We start from the raw sequence: 27274 nt of genomic DNA, 5'->3' as shown, positions 1-27274 counted from the left end.
CTAGTTGGCTGTGTCAGGTGGTGGTGGGTTTTAACGCCACATTTATAAATTTACGCGATCTAACCTAAAAACCTCTATTGTGGATTTTAATTGGTGTGGGATGGTAAAATGGGGTCCTAGGAACTATTGAGATATCACTCAGTGATGTTGGCTCCAGACGGAAATCTGACTTAGTTCTCTGGGTGCATAGCATAGCCCTTCAACCCACCAAGGCCTCACACCATATTTTATGTTTTAACTTAATATTACGAATGTATATATCTTTTTAAATGCTTTAATACAGTTGTCTGCAGCTATCATCTTGATTTCCAGATACAATGGAACGCTATGTAAGATAAAAAAAAACAGCAAGGGCCTGCTTAACGCAGCGCCATCTCTTGTTGGTGTAGAAGCTAGTCCTGTCCTATATAGCTCCACAGCCGAGTCAGCATCACTTTCAATATTCTGCATCTACACGAGATGTGTTGCAAGATCTCACCAGGAGTTGTCGTAGGAGCTGCTCCGTATGATGGTGAATATATGTAAAGAGACACAAACACGTTAATGTGGTGTGATTATTAATTGATGAACTCTGTTTCTCTTAATGATTAATGAAGACCACGTCCTGGAATATTTCACTTCAATATAATGGACATATGTTTGATTGTTAGGGATCGAGCTCCTGGCTTTCAACTCAGATACCATCACTCTATAAACGTCTGTATTATTGAATGGTGCACAATTTATCTCGCTGCTAGAAAAACTGGTGGCTATAGGTAATGTAGATGCGTGAAATAAACTAAACCACAAGGGGTCCATTTTATTTGTATTTATTGCCAATCAATGCCTTCAGTTCTCACTTTTAATAGACGTGACTGGTAAGGTCTCATAGAATAACTTAGCAATGGATTTATTTATATCCCCATTAATATTGGTTCCACATCTTGTTCAGTGTCGAAGTTAGTGCTGTCCTACACAGCACTTAAGCTTAGCCAGCATCACTTTCATTTTGCTGCATCACAGTAGTTGCATTGCAAGATCTCACTGAGATCTAACTCAGTTGTCTGGGTTCATAGCACATCACTTCAGACAACTAAATAAAAGCCTCACACCATTTTGACATGTAAACTTAACATTACAAATGTATATTTTAAATAATCTTTTAATACAATTGGATCCAGTTATAACTTTAATATGAACATACAAAGGAAAGCTACTTAAGATACAAAACATGGCAAGTCCCTGCGTAACTCTGTGCGACCTCTTGTTGGTGTTGAAGCTAGGCCTGTCCTATACAGCTCCTGACCCCGGCGAGCGTCACATTCAATATTCGTTATCTACACGAGTTGCGTTGCAAGCTCTCACCAGGAGTTGTTGTAGCAGCTGCTCTCCACGACAATGCAGACATGTAATGAGACAAATAGGCATTTCATGGTGAAATGGGAACAATGCAGATATCACTACTCGGTGATGTTAACCATGGACGGGGATCTAACTTGCTTATTGAGTAACTGTACAGGTTACTGATAGACAGCCAGTTTTGTTTTACCATGTTTAGCTTATTTTTTCACACACTGGTTTCCTGCTATAAATTTTACCCACCAAGCAACATAGCAGGAAGCTGTTTATTCCTGACCTGCTTTTGTGCTTTTACCATCTACATGGCAGAGGCTCGGTCTCATTAGCAGCAGTTGGACTTTAAACAACTCTGGCACCCCCCCCCCCTCTCAGCCAGTCTACATAACAAAGGCTCAGTCCTTTGTTATGTAGACTAGCCGTAGTCTCAAGCCGCACCTTACCATAATAAAGGCTCAGTCCTTTGTTATGTAGACTAGCCGTAGTCTCAAGCTGCACCTTACCATAATAAAGGCTCAGTCCTTTGTTATGTAGACTAGCCGTAGTCTCAAGCCGCACCTTACCATAATACAGGCTCAGTCCTTTGTTATGTAGACTAGCCGTAGTCTCAAGCCGCACCTTACCATAATAAAGGCTCAGTCCTTTGTTATGTAGACTAGCCGTAGTCTCAAGCTGCACCTTACCATAACAAAGGCTCAGTCCTTTGTTATGTAGACTAGCCGTAGTCTCAAGCCGCACCTTACCATAATAAAGGCTCAGTCCTTTGTTATGTAGACTAGCCGTAGTCTCAAGCCGCACCTTACCATAATAAAGGCTCAGTCCTTTGTTATGTAGACTAGCCGTAGTCTCAAGCCGCCCCTTACCATAATAAAGGCTCAGTCCTTTGTTATGTAGACTAGCCGTAGTCTCAAGCCGCACCTTACCATAATAAAGGCTGAGTCCTTTGTTATGTAGACTAGCCGTAGTCTCAATCCGCACCTTTCCATAATAATAAAAAGTGGGCCGTTCCTGGCCCATCACCCCCCACCCCTGACCAGTATATATACGGGGTAGTATCTCTTGGAATCTCTCATTTACTTGATACAGCAAGCGTGCTGTGACGGTTCCACCTGAAGATGGAAGCTTGTGTTGCCTCCGAAACGTCGTGATTTTAATTTTATTAGACTTTTATTAATTTTATTTTTTACCTACGTGACTTTACCGAAAAAACCTAAGAATATCTAACTTGCTTCGCTGGATACATCGCACCATATCCCCATACCAGATTTCACAAATTATCGCAGAACCCGAGGTACTCTGGCTGTTGTAGGTAAAGAAGATAAGTGAAATAAACTGAACCACAAGGTGATCCGTTTTACTTTCATGAATAGCCAATCACTAGCCTCCAATTCTCACTTTTAATTGACATGATTGGTAAGGTCTCATAGAGTAAGCTATTAATTGATTATCTTGGTTCCACATCTTGTTTAGTGTACAAGTTAGTACTGTCCTACACAGCACCACTTTCAATTTGATGCATCTACACGAGTTGCATTGCAAGATCTCACCTGGAGTTGTCATAGCAACTGCTCCGTATGCCATTCATGACATATAGAGAGACAAACAGGCATTCTAATAGGTGTTGGATGGTAAAATGGGGCCCTTAAAATATCGAGATATCACTTCTCAGTTATATCCACAAGTGGGAATCTAATCAGTTCTCTGGGTTCATAGCAGAGCCCTTAAGGCCACTGCACCAAGGCCTCACACCATATTTGATTTATGAACTTCATATCTGCAATAAAAAAAATATTTTATACGGTTGTCTACAACTATAATTGTGATTGAAAGATACAATAGAAAGCTAAACAAGAGAAAAAACACAGAAAGCGCCTGCTAAACTAGGTGCTATCTCGTGTTGGTGTAGAAGCTGGTCCTGTCCTATGCAACTCCGCAGCTGAGTCAGCGTCACTTTCAATGTGTTTTATCTGCGCGAGTTGCGTTGCAAGATCTCACCAGGAGTTGTCGTAGGAGCTGCTCCATATTATGGTGAGAATATATGTAAAGAGACACAAACACGATAATGTGGTGTGAATATTAATTGATGAACTCTGTTTCTCTTCATGATTAATGAAGACCACGTGCTGGCATATTTCACTTCAGTATGATGGACATATATTTGATTGTTAGGGATCGATCTCCCGTCTTTAAACATTTCAACGAAGATACCATCACTCTGTAAACGTCTGTATTCTTTAATGGTGCACAATTGATCTCATCTCTCGAGAAACTGTTGGCTGTTGAAGGTAAAGAAGATGCGTGAAATAAACTAAACCACAAGGTGGTGCAATTTTTTTGTATTCATAGCCAACCACAAGCATCCAATTCTCACTTTTAATTGACATGACTGGTAAGGTCTCACAGAGTAAACTGTTAATTGATTATCTTGGTTCCACGTCTTGTTTTGTGTACAAGTAAGTACTGTCCTACACAGCCCTTCAGCTTAACCGGGATCACTTTCAATTTCCTGCATCTACAGGGGTTGCATCGCAAGATCTTGCCTAGAGTTGTCGTAGGAGCTACTCCGTATGACAAAGATGACTTGTAAAGAGAATAACAGACATTTTAATTGGTGTTGTATGGTAAAATGGATTCCTAGGAACTATTGAGATATCACTCAGTGATGTTGGCTCCAGACGGGAATCTGTCTCAGTTCTCTGGGTGCATAGCATAGCCCTTCAACCCATCAAGGCCTCACACCATATTTGATGTATGAACTTAATATTACGAATGCTTATTTTTTAAACGCTTTAATACAGTTGTCTGCAGCAATCATTTTGATTTCACGATACAATGGAAAGCTATGTAGGATAGAACAAAAAGCAAGTGCCTGCTTAAGTTAGTCCTGTCCTATACAGCTCCTTAGCTGAGCCAGCATCACTTTCAATATTCTGTCTGTACACAAGTGGCGTTGCAGGATCTCACCGGGAGTTGTAGTGGGAGCTGCTCCATATGACGGTGAATACATGCAAATATAAACAAACACGTGAATATGGTTGTGATTAATAACGTCTGAAATCGATTACTTTTGATCATTTATGCAGAATGTCCTAGAATATTACACTTCAGTGTTTGTGATGGTCCCACAGTTACAAAACCCTCCATTGAAACATTATTTATTTCCAAACGTCTTTGGAGTCGGAAATGAACTTTCCACGGAGGTTGTTGGCTGTTGCAGCTAAAGAAGATACGAAAAAATAACCATCGCTTAATCACAGTGTTGTGAGTTCTATTTTTATTGTGAAATTACCAAATCGCACCTGCAGTTCTCAATAAAAAATAGATGGGAATGTTGAGGTATAATGGAATAACGTATTAATCGATTTAATTTCATAGGGGTGAGTTTCAGTTTAAAAAGGCTTGTGATGTTATTATTTTTCGGAAATATATTGATATCATTGAACATTTGGTTAAATTGCCCTGTGTTTTATGTTTATTTGTCTTTCAGCAAGAATGTTACTTAATGCCGTGTGACACCATTTTAATTGAGAAAACAACATGACAAAATGTTATTAATGTCACTTCCCTTTCTGGAATAATCCCCAAAAATGAAATTCTGCTTCATCTCAAAACGGATCTCAGCATGATTTTCATATCCCTATATCCTTCCATGCCCATTCAACTTGAATCCAAATTTTGTTGAGCAAAGATGCTCATCCCGTCCTATGCGTCTGCTCGGCCGAATCAGAATAGCTTAAAACGTGCGACGTAGACACGAGTTGTGGTGCGTGATCTCACGGGGAGTCGTGGTTGCTGCTCCGTATGATGGCGATTACATGTAGAGAGACACAGACAGAATAATATGCCTTGTTTATTCATTCCTGAATAATACTGCTATTCATGATTCATACTGAATATATGTCCTAGAATATTTCACTTCAGTGTTATGTACAATAATTTTTTGACAGGGAAAAACGTTTATGCCTCGACAAAACTAAAAGCTAAAATACCATTACTTTCCAAATGTGTGCTTTATGGATCATAAACAAACTATATTACCACCAGTGCAAATAGGGGATGTTACAGATAATGAAATGTGCAAGCATAAAAAAGTCATGATCACAAGGTAGTGCATTTCCTTTTTTTTATGATTGTTGAATGTGAGTCTTCAGTTGTCAGTAGTAATACAGGTAATTGTTAAGGTGTCATGGAATACCCAATTAAATATATTCTACAGTGAGGGAAAAAAGCATTTGACCCCCTGCTGATTTTGTACGTTTGCCCACTGACAAGGAAATTATCAGTCTATAATTTTAATGGTAGGTTTATTTGAACAGTGAGAGACAGAATAACAACAACAAATCCAGAAAAACGCATGTCAAAATGTTATCAATTGATTTGCATTTTAATGAGTGAAATAAGTATTTGACCCCCTCTCAATCAGAAAGATTTCTGGCTCCCAGGTGTCTTTTATACAGGTAACGATCTGAGATTAGGAGCACACTCTTAAAAGGAGTGCTCCTAATCTCAGCTTGCTACCTGTATATAAGACACCTGTTCACAGAAGCAATCAATCAATCAGATTTCAAACTCTCCACCATGGCCATGAGAGCTCTCCAAGGATGTCAGGGACAAGATTGTAGACCTACACAAGGCTGGAATGGGCTACAAGACCATCGCCAAGCAGCTTGGTGAGAAGGTGACAACAGTTGGTGCGATTATTCGCAAATGGAAGAAACACAAAAAAAACTGTCAATCTCCCTCGGCCTGGGGCTCCATGCAAGACCTCACCTCGTGGAGTTGCAATGATCATGAGAACGGTGAGGAATCAGCCCAGAACTACACGGGAAGATCTTGTCAATGATCTCAAGGCAGCTGGGACCATAGGCACCAAGAAAACAGTTGGTAACACACTACGCCGTGAAGGACTGAAATCCTGCAGCGCCCGTAAGGTCCCCCTGCTCAAGAAAGCAGATATACATGCCCGTCTGAAGTTTGCCAATGAACATCTGAATGATTCAGAGGATAGCTGGGTGAAAGTGTTGTGGTCAGATGAGACCAAAATGGAGCTCTTTGGCATCAACTCAACTCGCCGTGTTTGGAGGGGGAGGAATGCTCCCTATGACCCCAAGAACACCATCCCCACCGTCAAACATGGAGGTGGAAACATTATTCTTTGGGGGTGTTTTTCTGCTAAGGGGACAGGACAACTTCACCGCATCAAAGGGACGATGGACGGGGCCATGTACCGTCAAATCTTGGGTGAGAACCTCCTTCCCTCAGCCAGGGCATTGAAATGGGTCGTGGATGGGTATTCCATCATGACAATGACCCAAAACACACGGCCAAGGCAACAAAGGAGTGGCTCAAGAAGAAGCACATTAAGGTCCTGGAGTGGCCTAGCCAGTCTCCAGACCTTAATCCCGTAGAAAATCTGTGGAGGGAGCTGAAGGTTCGAGTTGCCAAACGTCAGCCTCGAAACCTTAATGACTTGGAGAAGATCTGCAAAGAGGAGTGGGACAAAATCCCTCCTGAGATGTGTGCAAACCTGGTGGCCAACTACAAGAAACGTCTGACCTCTGTGATTGCCAACAAGGGTTTTGCCACCAAGTACTAAGTCATGTTTTGCAGAGGGGTCAAATACTTTTCCCTCATTAAAATGCAAATCAATTTATAACATTTTTGACATGCGTTTTTTCTGGATTTATTTGTTGTTATTCTGTCTCTCACTGTTCAAATAAACCTACCATTAAAATTATAGACTGATCATTTCTTTGTCAGTGGGCAAACGTACAAAATCAGCAGGGTATCAAATATTTTTTTGCCTCACTGTACGTCTTGTTTCGTGTAGAGGCTCGGCCTGTCCTAGAGTGAATATTCACAAGTTAGTGATCACGTTCCTGCCTCTACACAACCACTGATTGACAAACACTGAGCGGCCGTGCTTACTAGCAGTCTATGTACATGATTAACACAAATATACCACGTAATAAATACAACAATTTACATACGTATTGTTTGATCATCTGTATAACTAATACATTTTTATCGATTAATAATGCTAATTTAGACGTATATCCCGGTGTTGTGGCTGCACGTTGTTTTACTAATCACGTTTCCTTCTTTACAAAACCTTTATAAGATATAATAATATCAACTTTAAACGCCTTCTCATCCACTGCTGAGGAAAGGTTTAATTCATATTTATAACCCTGAAAATATTGTTTAAATATATCATACGATTTCATTTTCAAATCCCACAAAGATAACCATGGTAACTGAACTTATCTGTGGTTCATATATATTTGCAACAACATAGAAGCATATGCATCAATAAGTGCAGTAAGAACCATACTCACCACAATCCGGGCCATAAAAGGCTCCGTAGCAAATGCACGAGTAGGGGAGCCAAATGTCCCACTCAAACGTCCACCCCTCTATGCAGTATCCTCCGTATTGGCACGGGTTCGATGCACACGCAGGGACTGCAGATACAGGTATCACAATAATGCCATGGATCTGGTTATTCTTTGCATCTCATAACGTCGTTGATTCGATTCTCTGTTGCAGCATCGGTTAAACTTGACAATTTGAATCACTCAATACTTATTTCGGCCATTGTCAATCCAAAGCTGGAATAAAAAAGTCTGACTGTATTTCACCATGCTCGTCAGTGTTGCATGGTAAAAGGAGGGTGGGTCTGGGAAAAAAATTTCAGGATCGCATCAACGATGTTAGCCATGGTCTGGGGATCTAACTCCGGTCAATAGGTTTATAGCACAGTCCCACGAATGGACCGTATTTGCCGCCCATGTATTAATTAACTAGAAAAATTGGACAAGTCCTCTACGTTGTCTATTGTCAGAGAGGTGAACTTTTACATCTAATACAGAGCTGTATAAGAAAAGTAACTGCCAAGTGCCTGCTTAACTCGGTGCTATCTCTTGTTGGTGTGGAAGCTAGTCCTATCATACACAGCTCCATAGCTGAGTCAGCATCAATTTCAATATCCTGTCTGTACACAAGTTGCGTTGTAAGAGCTCAATGGAAAATGTACCTTCAGCTACTCCATATGATGGGGAAGACATGAAAAAACAAATCGACATTTGATGGTGCAATGGGAACACCACCATTTCAGACATCACTCGATGTTTACCGTGAACAGGGATCTAAAGTGGCGATACAACGCCACCTATGAACAGAAAGTGCGAGGGAAACAACAGCAACAACAACAGGGATCTAACTCACTTCGCTGGGTTCATCGCTCAGTCCTGCATAGCACTGCATCAAAGCCCCCGCACTGCATCTGCTTTCCGAACTTAATATCGCAAGTCAACATTTTTTATGAATCTTGTTTTCTACAGTTGTCTAGAGTGATATATGTATTTTGATATATACAGAAGAGTAATATAAGGACAAGAATCCGCAAGTGCCTGCTAAGTGCTATCTTGTTGGTGTAGAAGCTCGTCCTGTCCTACACAGCTCCATTAGCCGAGTCAGCATCACTTTCAATATTGTGTCTGTAAACAAGTTGTTTTGCATGAACCCACCAGCAGTTGTAGTGAGAGCTGCTCCATATGGTGAATACATGCAAAGAGAGACAAACACGTACATATGTCTGAACGCTATAACTCGTCATGATTAATGCAGAATATTTGTCCTAGAATAAAAAAACTTAAGTGTTATATGCCAAGGTCCCACAGTGGCAAAACACTCTATTGAAACATCATTGCTTTTAATGTATTTTTGGAGACGAGTGGAAAAATGTAAAATAATCCAATATGCCGAATTAATTGGGTTCCACATCTTGTTTGACATACAAGCTAGTCCTGTCTTACGCAGCTGTTCAGCTTAACAAGCATTACTTTAAATAGTCTGCATCTGCAAGAGTTACATTACAAGATCTCACAGAGAGTTGTAGAAGCTGCTCCGTATAACACTGAGGACATGTAAAGAGACAGACGCTCTAATTGGTGTTGGATGGTAAACTGGGGTCCTCGGAACTATTGCGATATCACTCCCATCAGTAATGTCGGCCACGAACGGGAATTTAGACTCTGGGTTCATATCACAGCCCTTCAAGCCACTACATCAAGGCCTCACGCTATATTTGATTTATGAACTTATTAATTTAAATGGAATTTTTTTTTATTCTATTGTCTACATCTATAATTGTGATCGGACGATAAATTGGAAAGCTGTGTAAAAGAAAAGAATATAGCAAGTGCCTGTGGAAATAGGCGCAATCTCCTGTTGGTATCGAAGCTAGGACTGGTACACAGCTCTTGAGCTGAGTCAGCGTCACATATAATATTCTTGATCTACACAAGTTGCGTTGCAAGATCTCACCGGAAGTTGTCGTAGCAGCTGCTCCGTACAACAATGAAGACATGTAATGAGACAAATAGGAATGTGAGAGTGAAATGGGAACATAGCACCAATTCAGATATCACTACTCAGTGATGTTAACATGGACAGGAATCTAACTCACTTTGCTGGGTTCATCGCACAGTCCTGCAGAACATTGCACCACAAAAAATGTTTAAATGTTATTTTCTATAGTTGCCTATCGTAATAGACGTTGTTTGAAAATGCAATGGGAAGCTAGATTACAAAAAGAACCAGCAAGTGCCTGCTTAACTAGGTGCTACCTTGTTGGTGTAGAAGCTAGTCCTGTCCGACACAGCTCCATAGCTGAGTCAGCATCACTTTCAATATGCTGCATCTAAAAGTTGTGTTGCAATATCTTACCGGGAGTTGTTGTAGCAGCTGCTCCGCATGATGGTGAATATATGTAAAGAGACACAAACATGTTCACATGGTGTGATCATTAAGTGATGAACTCTAGTGTTCCAAAGGATTTATGTAGAAAATACGTCCTAGAATACTTCAGTATGATGCTCATTCTATTGCTCGGGGTTGTGCTCCTGCTTTTGCAAACCTTTCAAGTCAGATACCATAACTTTATAATCGCCCGTTTTCGAGAATGGTGCACAATGTATCTGACCTCCCAAGAAACTGGTGGCTGTAGGTAAAGAACATGCAAAAAGAAACTCAACCACAAGGTGGTCCATTCTACTTGTATTCGTAGACAATCACTGCCTCCAGTTCTCACTTTTAATTGACATGACTGGAAAGATCTCATAGGATAAGTCCATGGATAAATAACCATGGACTGGAATCTAACTCAGTCCTTTAGACCACTCATAGCACAGTCTTTCAGACCACTGCACCAAAGCTCCAAAACATGTTATTATATCATGGGACCCTTTTGCCAGTATCAAAATAAAAACAATAAGAATAGGTTTTACCCTTTCTGACAATACAACAGGTGTTAAGATGTCCACACACCAAATATTAACCTTTGCAGGGAATGAAGTCTGTATTAATCACACGTTCTTGTGGTGAACGTACAAACATGCTCTAATAATAGATGGCTTTGTCTTTGAAACTGATTGGCCTACACCAGAGACAGCCTTCTCTATGGCCTAGCTTCACCAGCGTTAGACAAGAGAATGCCAAAAGGCGAAAAGTACAAAGACAACGCACATATCGGAGCATTTATACGTTTTTTTATGAACATATTTTCTAAAATAATAGTTTTTCTTATTATTAAACTGTCGTATGCAAACTTTGATTTAAAGCTTTCGTGACTGCAGGGATTCATATTCTTGGTTCTTTCGGTAAAGTCACGTAGAAGGGAAATAATAAAATAATAATACAATTATAAAAAATATTGTTTTATATTAAAAAAGTATATAAAAATATTGTTTAATATTTGTATTATTTTATTATTTCCCTTCTGCGTGACTTTACCGAAAGAACCAAGAATATGTCGTATGCAATTGCCTATCGTTACAGATGTGAACTTGAAGATACAATGGAAAGACATGTGAACCTTATGGCGGGACCCCGGGGTCCCATAAGCCCCCGGCTCTCGCATAAACTGCGTTGCGACGTCATTTTGTCTGTTGAAGGCGAACGATACGAACAATCTATTCCTCTCGACGAGCTCTACGCGATGCGCTCAACAAGGTTTCAACGTTTTGTTTCTTCTGCGCATTCGTCCTCGCTGCGCTTGGACGACATGACAACAGAATGATCCGCACCAGGTGGGTCGCGGCGTTTATGTGCATGGTGGGGCGGAGTCGCCAAAATACATTGACTAATTACGATTCTGACTTCCGTTTATTCGGAACCCCAGGGTCGCTCGTCCTGTCCTACACAGCTTCTCATCTGAGCCAGTGCCACTTTAAATATGCCGTGTTAACACACGTTGCATTGCAAGATCTCACCAACAGTTGACCACGGAGCTGCTCCACATGACGATGCATACATTGTATTGCAGTGTCTAGACGAGGAAAGGGAGCCCGAGGACCAATTCAGATACCACTCGTCAATTATGTTAACCATGGACTGAAATCGCAGTCCTTGAGATCATTAGTAGCCCAGCCCTTCAGTCCCCCACACCAAAGCTCCAGCCCGTTTTTGTTTTATGAACAGATTGCCACAAATTTCCATTTTCTTTAAATGTTTTATGCAATTTCAGATAGTTCTCGGTGTGAATTTGAAGCAACAATGGAAAACCTTGTCAAAACAACTATCAACATGTGTCTGCTTAACTAGCGATATGTCTGGTTGATGTAAAACAGGGGTCCTCAAACTACGGCCCGCGGGCCACATACGGCCCGCCGAGGACATTTATCCGGCCCATGGTCACTAATTGGGCTGCGCTTGTGAGCACTAATTGGGCTGCGCTGGTGAGCACTAATTGGGCTGCGCTTGTGAGCACTCATTGGGCTGCGGTGGCGAGCACTGATTGAGCTGAGGCGGTGGGCACTGATTGAGCTGCGGCGGTGGGCACTCATTGGGCTGCGCTGGTGAATGGTTCAATGGGCCAATTGACTGGACTTGCCCCCCAGGCCTAAGGCTGCCAGCCCTCCCCTGGCTGCGCTTGACTGGCTCTCCCTCCCTCAGCTCCCTCACTTGCCCCTCGGCTCCACTCCCAGTGATATTCCTGTGTGCTGGGGATGTACTGCGATCTGTGAACAAAACTGCAGGTGTAATTAACTTTTTAATGGCACCCGCACCAGTGTGAGCCTGGGGTAAAAGCGGAGTTCCCCCAATCAGACTGCATTGATGGGCAGTGCAGTCTGTATGTCTCTGTGTGGGCAAAGTTATTGCTGGTATATTGTTTTTGTAGCGCTGTATATATATTGGTATTTTACTAATAGCAATTTTGAGTCCCTAGGAAACAATGATGTCAAGAAAGAGAAAAAGTAGACTCGGAGTGTAGGATATTCAAAGAAGAGTGGACTTATGATTACTTTTTCATGCAGTACAAGGAAAGAGCTGTGTGTCTGATATGCCAGAATATAGTGTCTGTGTTCAAAGAATACAATTTACGTCGACACTATGAAACTCAACATAAAGATAAATATGATTGTTTGGTCGGAGAAGTGAGAAAAACTGAAAAATACATTAACAACTCAGCAAAATACTTTTGTGAAGCAGAAGCAGCTAAATATTTCATCACTGCGAGCAAGTTTTCAAGTTGCCAAGCTAATAGACCATTCGTGGAGGGAGAATTTGTTAAAGAATGCCTTCTTTCTGTTGCCAAATAGATGTGTCCAGAGAAGGTCGATTTATTTAGTACAGTGAGTCTTTCAGGACCTACAATTACACGGAGGATTGAAGAAATGGGAGACAATTTGCATCGGCATTTGCAAAACTCCACAAAAAAACTTTCCTATTTTTCCTTGGCACTCGACGAAAGCAATGATGTTCGTGATTCTGCACAACTTCTAATTTTTATTCGTGGGACGAATGACTATTTTGAAGTCACAGAAGAGCTTGCTGCACTGCAAAGCATCAAAGGAACAACTACAGGAGAGGATATCTATGAAAAAGTTTGCCAAACTGTGAATGGTTTGGAGCTGAACTGGGCTAAACTAGCCAGTGTGACAACTGATGGTGCTCCTAGCATGGTGGGGTCTAAGAAAGGAGTAATTGCTCGCATTAACCAAGAGATGGACAAACATAACCATTCTCATCCAATAGCCATATACTGCCTCATCCACCAACAAGCACTGTGTAGTAAATCACTGAAGTGGGACTCTGTTATGAAAATTGTGGAATCTTGTGTTAGCTTCATTAGAGCTCATGCACTAAACCACAGACAATTTCAGGAATTTCTGTCTGAACTAAATGTTGACTATGAAGATGTTCTGTACCACACAGAAGTCCGTTGGCTGAGTCGAGGGAGAGTTTTGAAACGTTTCTATGACTTACTTCCACAGATTACAGCTTTTCTGCTTTAAAAAAACAAAGAAGTACCAGAGCTCAATGATGCAGAATGGAAATTGCACCTTGCCTTTCTGACAGATGTAACAGAGCTACGCAACAGTTTCAATGTGCAACTTCAAGGAAAGGGGAAGCTCATCTGTGATATGCAATCACATGTCAAAGCATTTGAAGTAAAATTAGGCCTCCTCATCAAACAAGTTAAGGAGGAAAACTTCTGCCATCTCCCCACAACTCAAAATCTGTTAGTGGAAAAACCATTGGTTGCGATTCCCAAACAAAACATGTGTGGATTCACTGGAAAAATTGCAAAAGGAGTTCCAATTTAGATTTAAAGAGCTTCATCTCCATGAACAGGACATACAGCTTTTCCGTAACCCATTTTCTATTGACATTGAAAATGTGGATACAATTTACCAAATGGAACTGGCTGAACTGCAGAATTGTGACTCTGAAAGACGCATTCAAGTCAAGCAGCCTTCATAATTTCTATGCATCTCTCCCCTCTGAGACATATCCTCATCTCAGGAACCATGCACTCAAAATGGCAACCATCTTTGGCAGCACTTATGTCTGTGAACAGACTTTTTCCAGAATGAAACATTTGAAATCTCCAACCAGATCTAGACTAACGGATGCACACTTGCATCACTTGTTACGACTAGCAGTGACAAATATGGAACCAGACATTGACCATCTCATTAGCCAAAAGCAGGCCCATAGTTCCCATTGAAATACTGGCAAGTTTGTTGATTTAACTTTACTTGTTCTTCATTTTAAATATTGTATTTGTTCCCGTTTTGTTTCTTCACTTCAAAATAAGATATATGCAGTGTGCATAGGAATTTGTTCATAGTTTTTTTTAACTATAGTCCGGCCCTCCAACGGTCTGAGGGACAGTGAACTGGCCCCCTGTTTAAAAAGTTTGAGGATCCCTGATGTAGAAGCTTGTCCTTCCTACACAGCTCCTCATCTGAGCCAGCATTTTCATAAGATGCATTATTGCGTTTTGCCTAAGATGCATTGCAAGGTCTCACTGGAAGTTGAAGTGAGACCTTCTCCGTAGCATGGTGGAAAAATGTTTTATTTTATTTCTAACTACGTGACTTTACCGTAAGAACTAAAGAGTATGGTGTGCTTGCTATTGGATGACAATACAGTTAATCATTGCTCAGCACGGGTTCTGGATTTGTATATTCGCGAGTTACAAAATGGATACGAATTCCTTATTCGCGACCTGCCAGGCTCGAGTATGCACGAGTGTACGTAGTGCCAGACCACCAACACCGGGGAGATGCATGTGTAGTGGTGACACGCAACGTTTTATATTTGAAACTATCTGCGAAGATTCGGCATGCCCGCTCGGCTGCCCACTTAGTCGTGAAGTCTCGCAGTGATCCCGCTCTGAACTCGCTATTGTGCACTTTTACTTTATAGGTACTTACAGTCGACTCGTTTATACATTTTGGAATAAACGAGTCCACTGTGAGGTCTATTACAAATGGGAATGCAATCAAGGAAGGTGTTGCGGCTAGCGCTTCCCAGTGTTAAGATTATAAGAACGAAGCATTGTTATCAAACACCTGCATCTCCGGAGCAGTCATCCTCTTGAATTCCTCACCGTCACCACCACCACCACCGTTTCAAATCATCATCATCATCAAAGGTGTCCCAAATACTGTGTCACTCCATCTAAAAATCTCAGTTCATCATATTATCTTTCAGGCCTATAGTAAACATTGCAAGCATAATTTGTAAATGTCTATATATATTCCTTGATTTGGTTTTAATATCCTACAAAGATAAGTATGGTGACAGTTAAATTGTATTTCTTTTTTACGTTTTAACATGACCTAACACAAAATATCCCAATTATTAATTCTAACTCTGGACTTGGAGTGACCACGCCCGGCCGTCATTGTCTCCCCAGTGGTGATATTCGAACACCACACTAGTTACTCGATTGAGGCTGAGTCGACATAGGGGAAGCCCAGGACCGGTTAAAATAATCGTCAACGGTGGTGGCCGTGAGCGGGAATCGAACTCGGCTCGCCGGATTCGTAGGGCAGCGAGCTAACCACTACACTACTGCTCCCCCCACACACACACACGCGCGCGCGTCCATGGGTACACATACACGCGCGTCCATAGGTACACATACACGCGCTTGCTACAAACACACACAACTTTCAGGGTGCGTACGGCAGTAAACGACTGAAATAATAAAGCAATGCTGCGCGAAGAACGCCTTAGAGCTGCAACACGCGGAGGGTTGGGGGGGGGGGTGACATGAGCAGGCACACTCCGTTACTCTTCCGCATACGGGTCACATGACAGAGATGAGACGTCACAGCTCACTTGGCGTGCAAAATATATGCATTATTGCGCCCCCCCCCCAAAAAAAAATATATACAAAAGTGTCTTTTTATAATATTTGTATGGTGTACAGTCTGGAAAGTACCCACATGGCAAATTTAAAGTTGTTTGCATGTCGGGAAGTCCACTAAACATTTTGAACAGACACACATAATCACAAATTTCCCTTTTATATATGTAGATTTACAAAAAGACAAACACTCATGCACAACGAAGTACAACTGGAACCATACTCACACCAATATTCACAATCCGGGCCAGACCAGAACATGCTGCAGTAGCACCAGTAGGGCCGTGGAGGGTCCCACCCGAACGTCCACTCCGCAATGCAGGTCCCGCCGTTTTGGCACGGGCTCGATGCGCATGCAGATCCTATACATACCGGTACCACAATTATGCTTTGGATCTGGTAGTTTTTTTCATCTCATCATCAGTTCACGCAGTATGCTGTCTGTAGCAGCGTGATTTAATCTGACAATGTCAGCCTCTTAAAAGTAGGAATAAATGTCAGAGTTTGTCACTCCACTGCTTGATGAAAGCCTCGGGGTTGTCTGACCATACCTCACCGTGCTGATCAGTCATGGTTGGTGACCAATGCAGACATCACTCATCACGGATTTTAGCTATGGTCAGGGATATAACTTAGTTGGCTGGCTTCATCGCACAGTCCTGTGAACCAGTCCACCACTGCCGCCAGGGCTGTCCGTAGGTGGGGGGGGGCGGGTGTGGGACCCGGGGAAAATGCCACTGTCTGGGTCCCCCGACGCCTTCCAACTAAATTGCAATGATTACATCTCACACCATGACTTCGAAACGCGGGACCCCCCAAAGCGCAGCGCCTAGGGCGGTCGCCCCGATTCACCGTACCCGAGGGACGGCTCTGCCTGCCACCCCGCCCCTTCCATTACACTCATATTTGTTTTATAATTTTTGTAAATTAAAACTATAGTAAGCTACATTCATTTACGCACAGCCCCTCAGACCACGGTACCAAGGCCTTAGAGCGTATTTTTTTGTGAAATTTACATTAAAAAAAGTTTTGGTTTTAGATAGTTGCCTCCAGTTATACATGCAAATTTGAAGATGCAATGAAGAGCTATGTATGAAAAACAACCAGCAGGTTCCTGCCTCTAACCAGGTGCTATCTGTTATTGGAGCAGAAGCTAATTCGGTCTGATACAACTCCTCAGCTGATCCGCAATCACTTTACATTATCTGCGTTTACATCAGTTGCATTGCATGAACTCACCGGGAGATATCGTGGGAACTGATCCATATGACGGCGAGTGCATGTAAAGAGAGACAAACACATTAGTATGGTGTGATTATTACATTCTGACCTCTACTGCTCCTCATTATTTATGCATCATATTTGTTCTAGAATATTACACTTTATTAGATATGTGCAAGTATTCTCGTGTTATTGATCAAGCTCCTGTCTTCATACAAACTGTCAGCTGAAAAAGCATGACTTTCCAAATCCAGGAAAGCCGCACTGAGTTGTAAGACTCTTTTTCAGGAGGGTCCTGCTGCTGTATTGGGTTTTCATTTTCAGATGTTTTCATCCAATTAATGATGAGTTGTGTTTATTATACAAGTGGGGAGTAAACCGGAGAACCCGGAGAAAACCCAAAGTGACAATGTTCTATCTCTGTACAGATGGAAACAGATGGTGATTAGTCCTAGTTGCTATACTGCCTTCTCCTGGCGAGCTCGGGTATGGCTCCTCCACGCCCACTGGAATTGAGTTTTACAAATCTCTGTTTCATGATGTGTGCAAATATGCTCACCACCAATGGTATTGGTGGCCATTGCAGCCAATTAAGATACATAAAAATAACAAAAGAATAACACGAGTTTGTAGTTCTCATCGTGAAGATGTGATTGAAGTCTCATGGAATGACATGGATGCTATTACATGCCCATTTAGCTGGCTTCCAATGCTAGTTTCGTATAGAAGCTCGTCCTGTCCTACACGGCTCCAGATCTGATCCAGCATCACTTTCAATTTGCTGTTTGTACACAGGTTGCTTTCAGACAAATCTGTAACTAACGAGAAAACCTATCATAGAAACATAGTGTAGGCCAGAATACCATAAGTTAAAAAACACTCAGAAATATGTACAATAAGCACTGAGCCTTTATGCACTATGTAAGAACTATATCAGAAATTCCTGGAGAACTGCTTTGTGATTCTCTTGTCGAGATGTTAACTACCTCGCGTGGTTTACAGGAGGTCGTGGGTTCGATCGCGACTAATGCCTGTATATTGGGAGATTGCATGTTCTCCCCGTGGTTGCGTGTATTTTTCACCATTATTCACTGCTGCCAAGTGTGGAAACAATATATGTAGAGTCCCTACGTTTACACTATGCGACCCATTAACTTGTTTGAGAAACGTTATCCATCCTGTGATTTAAGGCAATCATCTGTTTGGATGATGTTCATGATGTCCCTTTGAAACGTTTATTTTTCTAGATCAATATTTTATCTCCTATCGCTACTCGTTAATCCTGTTATCGGTCTCAGTATGGCTATTTCAAATATTCCTCACATCTGGTTGACTTCCTCTTTCAGTGTCTAGGGTTTTGCATTGTACAACGGTTAGTTTCAAAGAACACACAAACGTCTACAAATTGTGCATCATGAAAAAACCATGAGCAGTTCCATTGTGGTTCCCTCTTATCTGAGGTCACCAGCAAAATAAATTTGAGCAAATGTGACCCGAATGACAGACAGCAGTGATACAGCAACGTAAACTCAAATGTATTGTGATTGTGACCTATTACAAGCCAACCAGAATTCACTTCTTCAGGAACTGATTATGTTTTTTGCATGCTGTGCAGAGGCCGAGCACTTTTTTCACGTTTGTGTTATTGAAACATGTTTTTTTGGCCTGCACAATTGTTCTATTGATGGGTTTTACTCCTCGCTTACAGATATGATGATTGTACAATTGGATGGATACAAGAAAGATATAATATAGCCTAACGTTTAACTTCCTTCCAATTTATTTACCATCCAAAATAACTGCAGTGACAGTAAAACATTATGTATAGTTAATTTAAGACGTACAAAAAAAAGGAAATGCACTATAATGTACAGTATAAGTGCATACTCTTAGTTTTTTCGGTAAAGTCAAAAAACTAAGAGTATGAATCCTTGCAGTCACGAAAGCTTCAAATCTAGAAGTATAAGTGCACTTACCGGGATTTTCGCAATATTGTCCATACCAATCTGAGGGACAATTGCACCAGTAGTATCCTGCGAAAATCCAGTCTAAATCTTGGCAGGTTGCTCCATTGAGGCACGGGCTTGATTGGCACCCCACGGCTAGAAACGGGAATCATAACAAGGTCAGCCGCTTAATGAAGGTAATTACAGTCATAAGAACTGACCCGTTCCCATCGGCTGGTCAGTGTAGCTTAGTTCAGATATCACTGGTCACTGGGTCACTGATGTTAAACGTGGCCTGGGAATTTAACTCATGTCGCCGGATATTCACAGTGCAGTGCATTTACTATTATAATGAGTACAGAAAGCTAAAATCAGCCTCGTCTGGACTGACATTGGTGAAGCAAAATATTGTTTTACCACTCGGGACACCAACGTATAAAACCGAAATCGGTTAACTCAATTCCACGTCTGCACTCAACAATATAAATCAATAGAGGGAGCGTGGGGTCGAGTAAGAAAAGTGGGCGCAGAGGGGGGCGAGGACAGGCGTTGCGTGGATGGCAGCATGGAGGACAAGAGGGACCGGAGACAAAGCAATCACCGAGGAGAGTTTGTGTGTGTGCACGTGTGAGCACGTTGTGTGAAAGTGTAAATGTCAACACTGCAATGCAGTATTCAATTGTTAAACATTCTTACCCTGCAATATCCCCTGAGCACCCTCTGCTATTTTACCGATCCTGCTGATTCCATGAATGGCAGAACCAGAGATACTGGGAAATCAGAGGCCATAGTTTACGTGCGATGAAGGCGGCTTTTAATTACCATACTTCACCATGCTGGTCAGAGCGGGCTGACAAACATTATTTGCTGGCAACGGAACTCACCATGATAGACAAGCCAATCTCCAATGTACCCTACTCTAGTATTCAAGTGTGGGTTATTCTTTCTCTTCAAATCATGTAATAAATATCTACAAACTCTCAGTGATCTCCAGTATTATTTTTTTCCCTTCATTTATTTTACAATGTACTTTTGTCTTCATGGACTCCCTGTAATCCTTCCCATTCTACTCCCACGGCCATTTCGGTCTGCACAAACTATCAGTCTTTGTTCAGGTACATCCATGCACTAATTTTCGAAAGGCCTCCATAATTTCATATTTCCTGTTCACTACAACCTGCCTGCATGGTGCGTAGCCTTATACCATTTTGAGCATTCCATCTTCAGTATTTCATGTCACCAAAATCAAGCTTTGATCCACCCTCTACATCTATCATATCCTATTTAAGTTACTTGCTTAGAATGACTCCCACTTGAGCTTTCCTTGTAACCACATCCTTTACCCTATCTCCTTTATCTAAGCTCCATTCCACCTGGCGTCTTGGATACATTACACATTTATTGTACTTTTGAGTACATCAAAAATCTCACAATCCTTACCAAACTTCACACATAACAACTGCAATTTCCAACTCAAGAATATATTTCGGTACATTCGTGACATAACCATGGTGCACATTTTGGTGAGTGATAGCACTCACCGCTGGGGGTGAGAGTTGAAGACGCTGCTTCAGAGAATGCAGTGAAGACGTTTCAAATAGACAAGTACACAAACACATGGCTATGAAGTTAGTACAGTTTTATTATAACTATCAGGAATCGCTAAAAAATGTATGATACTTACGAAGGTTCTTTTTGACAGGGAGTGAATTATTTGTATGTAGATGATACAGTTGTTGTCAATCCTACGCGACAACGAATATTGAAATGACGTAAAAGTCAATTAAATTTAAGGGGAGTAGATGACTGATACGAGAAAGGACGGATGAAGCTGTCAGCGACGTAAGTGTGGGTTGAGGCAATGCACATCAGGCAGTGATGTTAATAAAGTGATAACGTATTTGCGAATAGGACGTAAAAAGTGGAGACATAAATCTGAGTATTACTGCAATGTATCAAGGCTCAGCCACGCAGCTCAAGAAAGGAGTCGTCGTCGATAGCTCATAAACCGCGTTATAGGGGGGTGCGTTCTGCGTCGCGTGAAGTGGAAACGCGTTGTGTGTATGCATATCCCCCATGATTTTTAGTTTCTCGTGATAAGCATGTCCTACTTTTTCAGTGTTTTGAGATACAGCTACATTTAGACACTACTTGTATATTAATAAGTATGGTACTGTATTGTCTTTACAAAATGCCCAGTTTGATATACATCCTTGAAACTGCATGAAAACTCTTACCGGTAGTTTGAGCTTCTCCAAATGAAGGTGGATGCATATGAAAAACACAAACACGCATACAGTGATCAACGCGATACATTTATACATTTGAAAGGGCTACGAAGGGAGGCTTTTATATTCTGTATATACCGTGAACGCCTGACTCTCAATAATCTGCTTCAGGAGGGTCCTGCCAAGTATTCACAGTAGGTGGCGATGTTGCTATGTGTCATCCTAAATGAGTACGGTAATTTTTGAGCATTGGGATGTTTGACCAATACCAGTTACCTTGTATAGTTTTTTGTTCATATATATGGGAGGAAAATGGAGAATCCATAGAAAACCCATTCAGAACAGCGGTGGGGGGGGGGGGGGGGCGCTTACAGCCCTCTACAAAGAAGGCGTCCAAGTCAGAAATTCAACCCAGGCCCTTCTTATAGTGCCTTATTAATTATACAGTGTCCAAAGTCGTGTATAGCAGCACTACGCCCCGCTGTTCAAGTGGGTACCACGTGTGCTCCACTGGCCATCGTCTGGCTGCTCGCGGCACTTTGGATTGGCGGGCGCGTGGGTGGGAGACGACGCTGATTGGTGGAACGGTTTAAAAAGGCTCAAAGCACGGGAAATGTAAGCAGAAAGTGAAGGGTCCTTTGATTGACTAATGGTGAAATCTATTGATAAGGTTCAGCCACGCTGGAGACGGGTATGTAAGGGTTTGAATACAGCATATCTGGGCTCATTCGGGACTGTACTCCATTTTCGTTGTTAACTACGTGCTTGGGTCTTTGCACATTTGTCAGTCAAGGCCGTAATTATAATATATATTGGGGGGACACATCCCCCCCCCCCCAATATTCAAATATGCTCAAAATGTCCCCCCCAATATATTGCTATAAAAAATGTGCTTTGCTATTTAAATAAAGACAACAATTTGCTTAACCTTGGCCACAATATCTGGACTTGTCTTCACATAAATCAATGCGTAGATTTCTGTTTATATGATTGTGGTTATGGTTGTACTTTATGAATCCCTAATCTCTGCCATTACAATGAAACAAGAAATGGTAAAAAAGTAAAAACAGAGCAATGTAATACAATACACTGTTAGACATAATTGTTAAAAAAAGTCCATCCCATGTGTTCGTGAAGTTTAAAATATTTTAGGCAGGAAATTAGTTTTCAAATGTAGATATTTTTCTGGGTTGGGACCCCCAGACACCCTGGAAAGTTTGGTCCCCCCCAATGTTGACTCCATGGCTACGGCCTTGTTGTCAGTTATAGTATGGTGAAACGGTCCTTAAAAATGTCAAGGTTTCACGTAAAGGAGGCCTTCATCCAGCAATGGATTGAGCATGGATAATGATGATGCCAATGTCACTTTAATGTTGAGCGAATTAAACTACACGAGGATGGGAATTATCGCCAAAATTTCCACCATTTGTCGAAGAGGGGTCCATCCCATGTTAAATGACATAATGGTTATGTATCACGTGTGATGTCACTACGGATTGATGGACTTATCCTTCAGGCTCATTGTGTGTGCAGTAGTTTCCGCTTGTGATTTAATGACGTGAAAGTCCCACCCACTACACACAGAAGCCCCGCCCACTACACACGGAAGCCCCGCCCACTACACACAGAAGCCCCACTACACGCAGAAGCCCCGCCCACTACACACAGAAGCCCCGCCCACTACGCACAGAAGCCCCGCCCACTACACACAGAAGCCCCGCCCACTACGCACAGAAGTCCCGCCCACTACACGCAGAAGCCCCGCCCACTACACACAGAAGCCCCGCCCACTACACACAGAAGCCCCGCCCACTACACGGAAGCCCCGCCCCATTGTGCAACTTGTTTCAGTCATTGGGGAGGGATTCTCGACTCGACCTTGGCAGGGAATTCGATTTCACGCCCTGTACGATCTTGTTAACTGTGCTCTATCCAAATGAGTAGCTACTGAGCTTATGCAAGAGGGTATGCGTAATGGCATGTATGTGCCCCCCCCCCCCCCAATGATCCGATCGAAATCCCTCATTACGATCTGATCAATGGGTTTATTAGTAATAGATCAGAATTTTACGACCCCCACTGCCACTTTGTAGCATATTATTACGTGCCAGGGACTCTATGAGATAATCGGACAATAGTCTGAGTCAATTGGCAATAAGTAATGGAAAAGCAGTTGTAAGTGACTCATAATTGTGCGCAGTTGCGTATACAGAGTGCACGACTTCCCTGAAGGCAGCAAACACCTTCAGCGAGCGCGATGCCGATCACACAACATGGGTAGAATTCGACCCTCGATCGATGGCTGCGCCATCGCCGCACACGCGGCGAATACAAAGCAAGGGACAAGTCCTTACTTACTAACAACTCCTTACTTACTAACAACTCCTTACTAACAACTCCTTACTCACTAACAACTCCTTACTCACTAACAACTCCTTACTAACAACTCCTTACTCACTAACAACTCCTTACAACTCCTTACTAACAACGCCTTACTAACAACTCCTTACTTACTAACAACTCCTTACTCACTAACAACTCCTTACTCACTAACAACTCCTTACTTACTAACAACTCCTTACTCACTAACAACTCCTTACTCACTAACAACTCCTCTATCATTTTTCATTGCTGGAGGGGTTGCCCCCCTCCCTGAAAATCCTGGCTCCGCCATTGTATGTGCCAACATGTATTTCGTGGGATACTTTAAATTAATGATAATACTTTACTGCTGAATTACACCACTTTAGTCGCGCGCAAAAAACGTGAAAATGATCACACAATGTCGAATTCTTGTCGACGGAAGAAATAAGTTATTTAATAGTTGTGTTCGTCTGCTCAGTTGTATTGAAACAGTGCGATGGGCGTTATGTGACGAGACGAGCAATCCATTGGGAACTCTCGTAGCTGCGCAGGAGGGCACACTCGTCTATGAGACGATGAGAGAATGGGCAGTGGGCCATTGCACGGCGCTGGTGCCCTATGCTCGAGATGTCGTGCATATGACCCTCATCATTACAGTCGTGTTATTATGACAACATGAGACCGTTTTGTTATTCCTCCCACACAAGGCAGAGCACACTTTCCTACAACCGGCCTGCTGCTTGAGTACTCGACTCGACTCGGATACATTCTCATTTGCGATCCGAACAGGTGGTGTGAATTTCACAGCTGTAATGTAACCCATTAAACGTTTTTTTTTACAATAATAGCAATGTGTGCTATAATCATTGGTAACCCGGTTAACCATCAACTCACTCCACTTAAGAAGCGGTTCAATCAGAGTTGACTGAAACTCGCATTTAACCCCGGTAACTCAGTGGTGGTTGCTGATTAAGCGCCCTAACTAAACACTCTGAGCTACACAGGCACCTCGTATCTCAACAGATGTCGACATGCATCTGCATGAATGCTTTTGTAATATGAGGATATATCCGGCTCACTGACGTATCACAAATCGTCATGGTGATTGGCTCTGCCGGTCCTGGTTTACAGCCAATGGGGGGAAGCCTGGGGGCATGGCCCTGACGTGATGGAAAGGTGACAGCTATAAGGATTGGTTTTGCTGGCTTTGGCCACAGCCAATGGGGAGATGAGTCAGGGGCGTGGTCCCGGGAGCTGACGAGGGAGCCTGGAAGATTCCATGCAGGCTAACGAGGATTGGCGGAAACGTACCACGTGACCCGGGTATTAAATAGGGGTGGAGACGAACGACACGTGGTCAGAACGGGAACGAACGGAGGAAGGGGGCCACGCGGGAGCGGGGCTCCGAGTTGTCACGTGGCAGTGCATCTCTCTCTCTATCTGTCCCTCTCACGCTGCCTATCAGCAGCGTGAAGTAACTGTAACATAAGTTGAATAAAAGACGGATTCCAGAAGTCGTTTCAACGAGCATTATTACACTTTCAACAAGACATCTATTGTTATATCGCTGCCCGAATAGGGATGTTGGTCGTCGTTAAGCCGCTCTACACCCCTACCGACCCCGCTCACCACTACGCCTGACCCCGCCCACCACTACCTGCTTGGCCCCGCCCACCACTACCTAATGGCCCCGCCCACCACTACCTGATGGCCCCGCCCACCACTACCTGCTTGGCCCCGCCCACCACTACCCCTGACCCCGCCCACCACTACCTAATGGCCCCGCCCACCACTACCCCTGACCCCGCCCACCACTACCCCTGACCCCGCCCACCACTACCTAATGGCCCCGCCCACCACTACCCCTGACCCCGCCCACCACTACCTAATGGCCCCGCCCACCACTACCCCTGACCCCGCCCACCACTACCTAATGGCCCCGCCCACCACTACCTGCTTGGCCCCGCCCACCACTACCTAATGGCCCCGCCCACCACTACCTAATGGCCCTGCCCACCACTACCCCTGACCCCGCCCACCACTACCTAATGGCCCCGCCCACCACTACCCCTGACCCCGCCCACCACTACCCTGACCCCGCCCACCACTACCTAATGGCCCCGCCCACCACTACCCCTGACCCCGCCCACCACTACCTAATGGCCCCGCCCACCACTACCCCTGACCCCGCCCACCACTACCTAATGGCCCTGCCCACCACTACCTAATGGCCCCGCCCACCACTACCTAATGGCCCCGCCCACCACTACCCCTGACCCCGCCCACCACTACCTAATGGCCCCGCCCACCACTACCTGCTTGGCCCCACCCACCTATTTCTCCTTAGGGGCCATCCATTTAGTATGTACGCAAAAATCTGTCAAAACTTGACCCCTCCCCTCCCTGTATAAATGCGTACTTTTCGACCCCCCCCCCCCACCACCTGTGTACGTATTCCACGCAGAAACGATCAAATATTTCCTCATCCACATCAATTCCATACACCCAGCCATCAAATTCACCATGGAGGTGGAAAAGAATGGCAAGCTACCATTCTTGGATGTTTTAATCGAAAAGAGACCAGATGGCTCAATGGGCCACTATGTGTACAGGAAAGCCACCCCATAAGGGTGTCATTATGGCAGAACACTGTCCCGGCATAATGCTACGCTTTCAAGTAATCTCGATTCACTTCGGGGTTTTGTTTTACAAAGGACATTATACGAATTGTAAAGCGCATCATTTTCATTCACACATGTAACTAATAACGTGTAACTAATAACATAATATCTACGAACAGAGAACAATAAATGCACCTCTCGCTAATGGCTCGTGGATACTGCACCCATGCGATTGATTAGAAGTGATTCACAAACACGAGCGTTGTAATCTTTCATTTAAATTACCTACGTTACACATGTATACATACAAAGACAAAATACCCTGTTACAGCCTTATATTTTTGGGGCAAGTGCTGTTAAGCGAGCACATATGAAGGCCGGAACGGCACACGAGGGGGTGGGTCGCCATCACCACGCCCGGCCGCCTTTGTCTCCCAAATGTCAATGTTTACACACCGCACCAGGTACTCCTTTGAGGCTGAGTCGACAAAGGGGAATCCCAGGACGGGTTCAGATAATCATCACTGGTGTTGACCGTGAGCGGGAATCAAACTCGGTCGGCCGGAATCGAATACAGCGCGCTAACCACTGCACACATATACATATCCACACACATATATATGCACACACACACATATACACACAAATATATACGTTGTATTGAAGCCGGCAGAAAGTGCGCTGTTGTTGGTTGCATATAAAAGCCCGTGAGTTGTATGCGCGTGTGTGCATCTTTACCTGCCACAGCACGAACCACCAGGACACAGGTGAGAAGGCACTGGACGAACCACATCGTTGATAATTAGTCGAGTAGCTGCGTTGCACCAGTCAGTGTTTGTTGGAGGTAAAATATGGAACTGGGTTGAAACTGAGCGCGGCTTTTTTTTATAA

At 43.1% G+C, this 27274-nt stretch overlaps 1 protein-coding gene across 1 annotated transcript in view; it reads right to left on the bottom strand.

Moving 5' to 3' along the window:
* Nucleotides 1-27274, bottom strand: part of LOC133341972 (uncharacterized) — an 84073-nt gene extending 56799 nt beyond the window's left edge. The window contains exons 1-14 of the mRNA XM_061550811.1: nt 27122-27274; nt 21408-21419; nt 19201-19326; nt 17243-17260; nt 16231-16365; nt 10066-10083; nt 9664-9681; nt 8865-8882; nt 7674-7799; nt 5113-5127; nt 4300-4317; nt 3331-3348; nt 1345-1362; nt 479-496 (exon numbers count right to left, since the gene is read on the bottom strand). Coding sequence (XP_061406795.1) covers nt 479-496; nt 1345-1362; nt 3331-3348; nt 4300-4317; nt 5113-5127; nt 7674-7799; nt 8865-8882; nt 9664-9681; nt 10066-10083; nt 16231-16365; nt 17243-17260; nt 19201-19326; nt 21408-21419; nt 27122-27176 — 613 coding nt within the window. The 5' untranslated portion in view covers nt 27177-27274. The remainder of the gene's footprint in view (nt 1-478; nt 497-1344; nt 1363-3330; nt 3349-4299; nt 4318-5112; nt 5128-7673; nt 7800-8864; nt 8883-9663; nt 9682-10065; nt 10084-16230; nt 16366-17242; nt 17261-19200; nt 19327-21407; nt 21420-27121) is intronic.

The sequence above is a fragment of the Lethenteron reissneri genome, chromosome 2 (assembly GCF_015708825.2).
Source record: "Lethenteron reissneri isolate LAM-NWPU_2019-01 chromosome 2, ASM1570882v1, whole genome shotgun sequence".
Classification (NCBI taxonomy): Eukaryota; Metazoa; Chordata; class Hyperoartia; order Petromyzontiformes; family Petromyzontidae; genus Lethenteron; species Lethenteron reissneri.
This window is presented reverse-complemented; position numbering and strand designations above follow the sequence as displayed.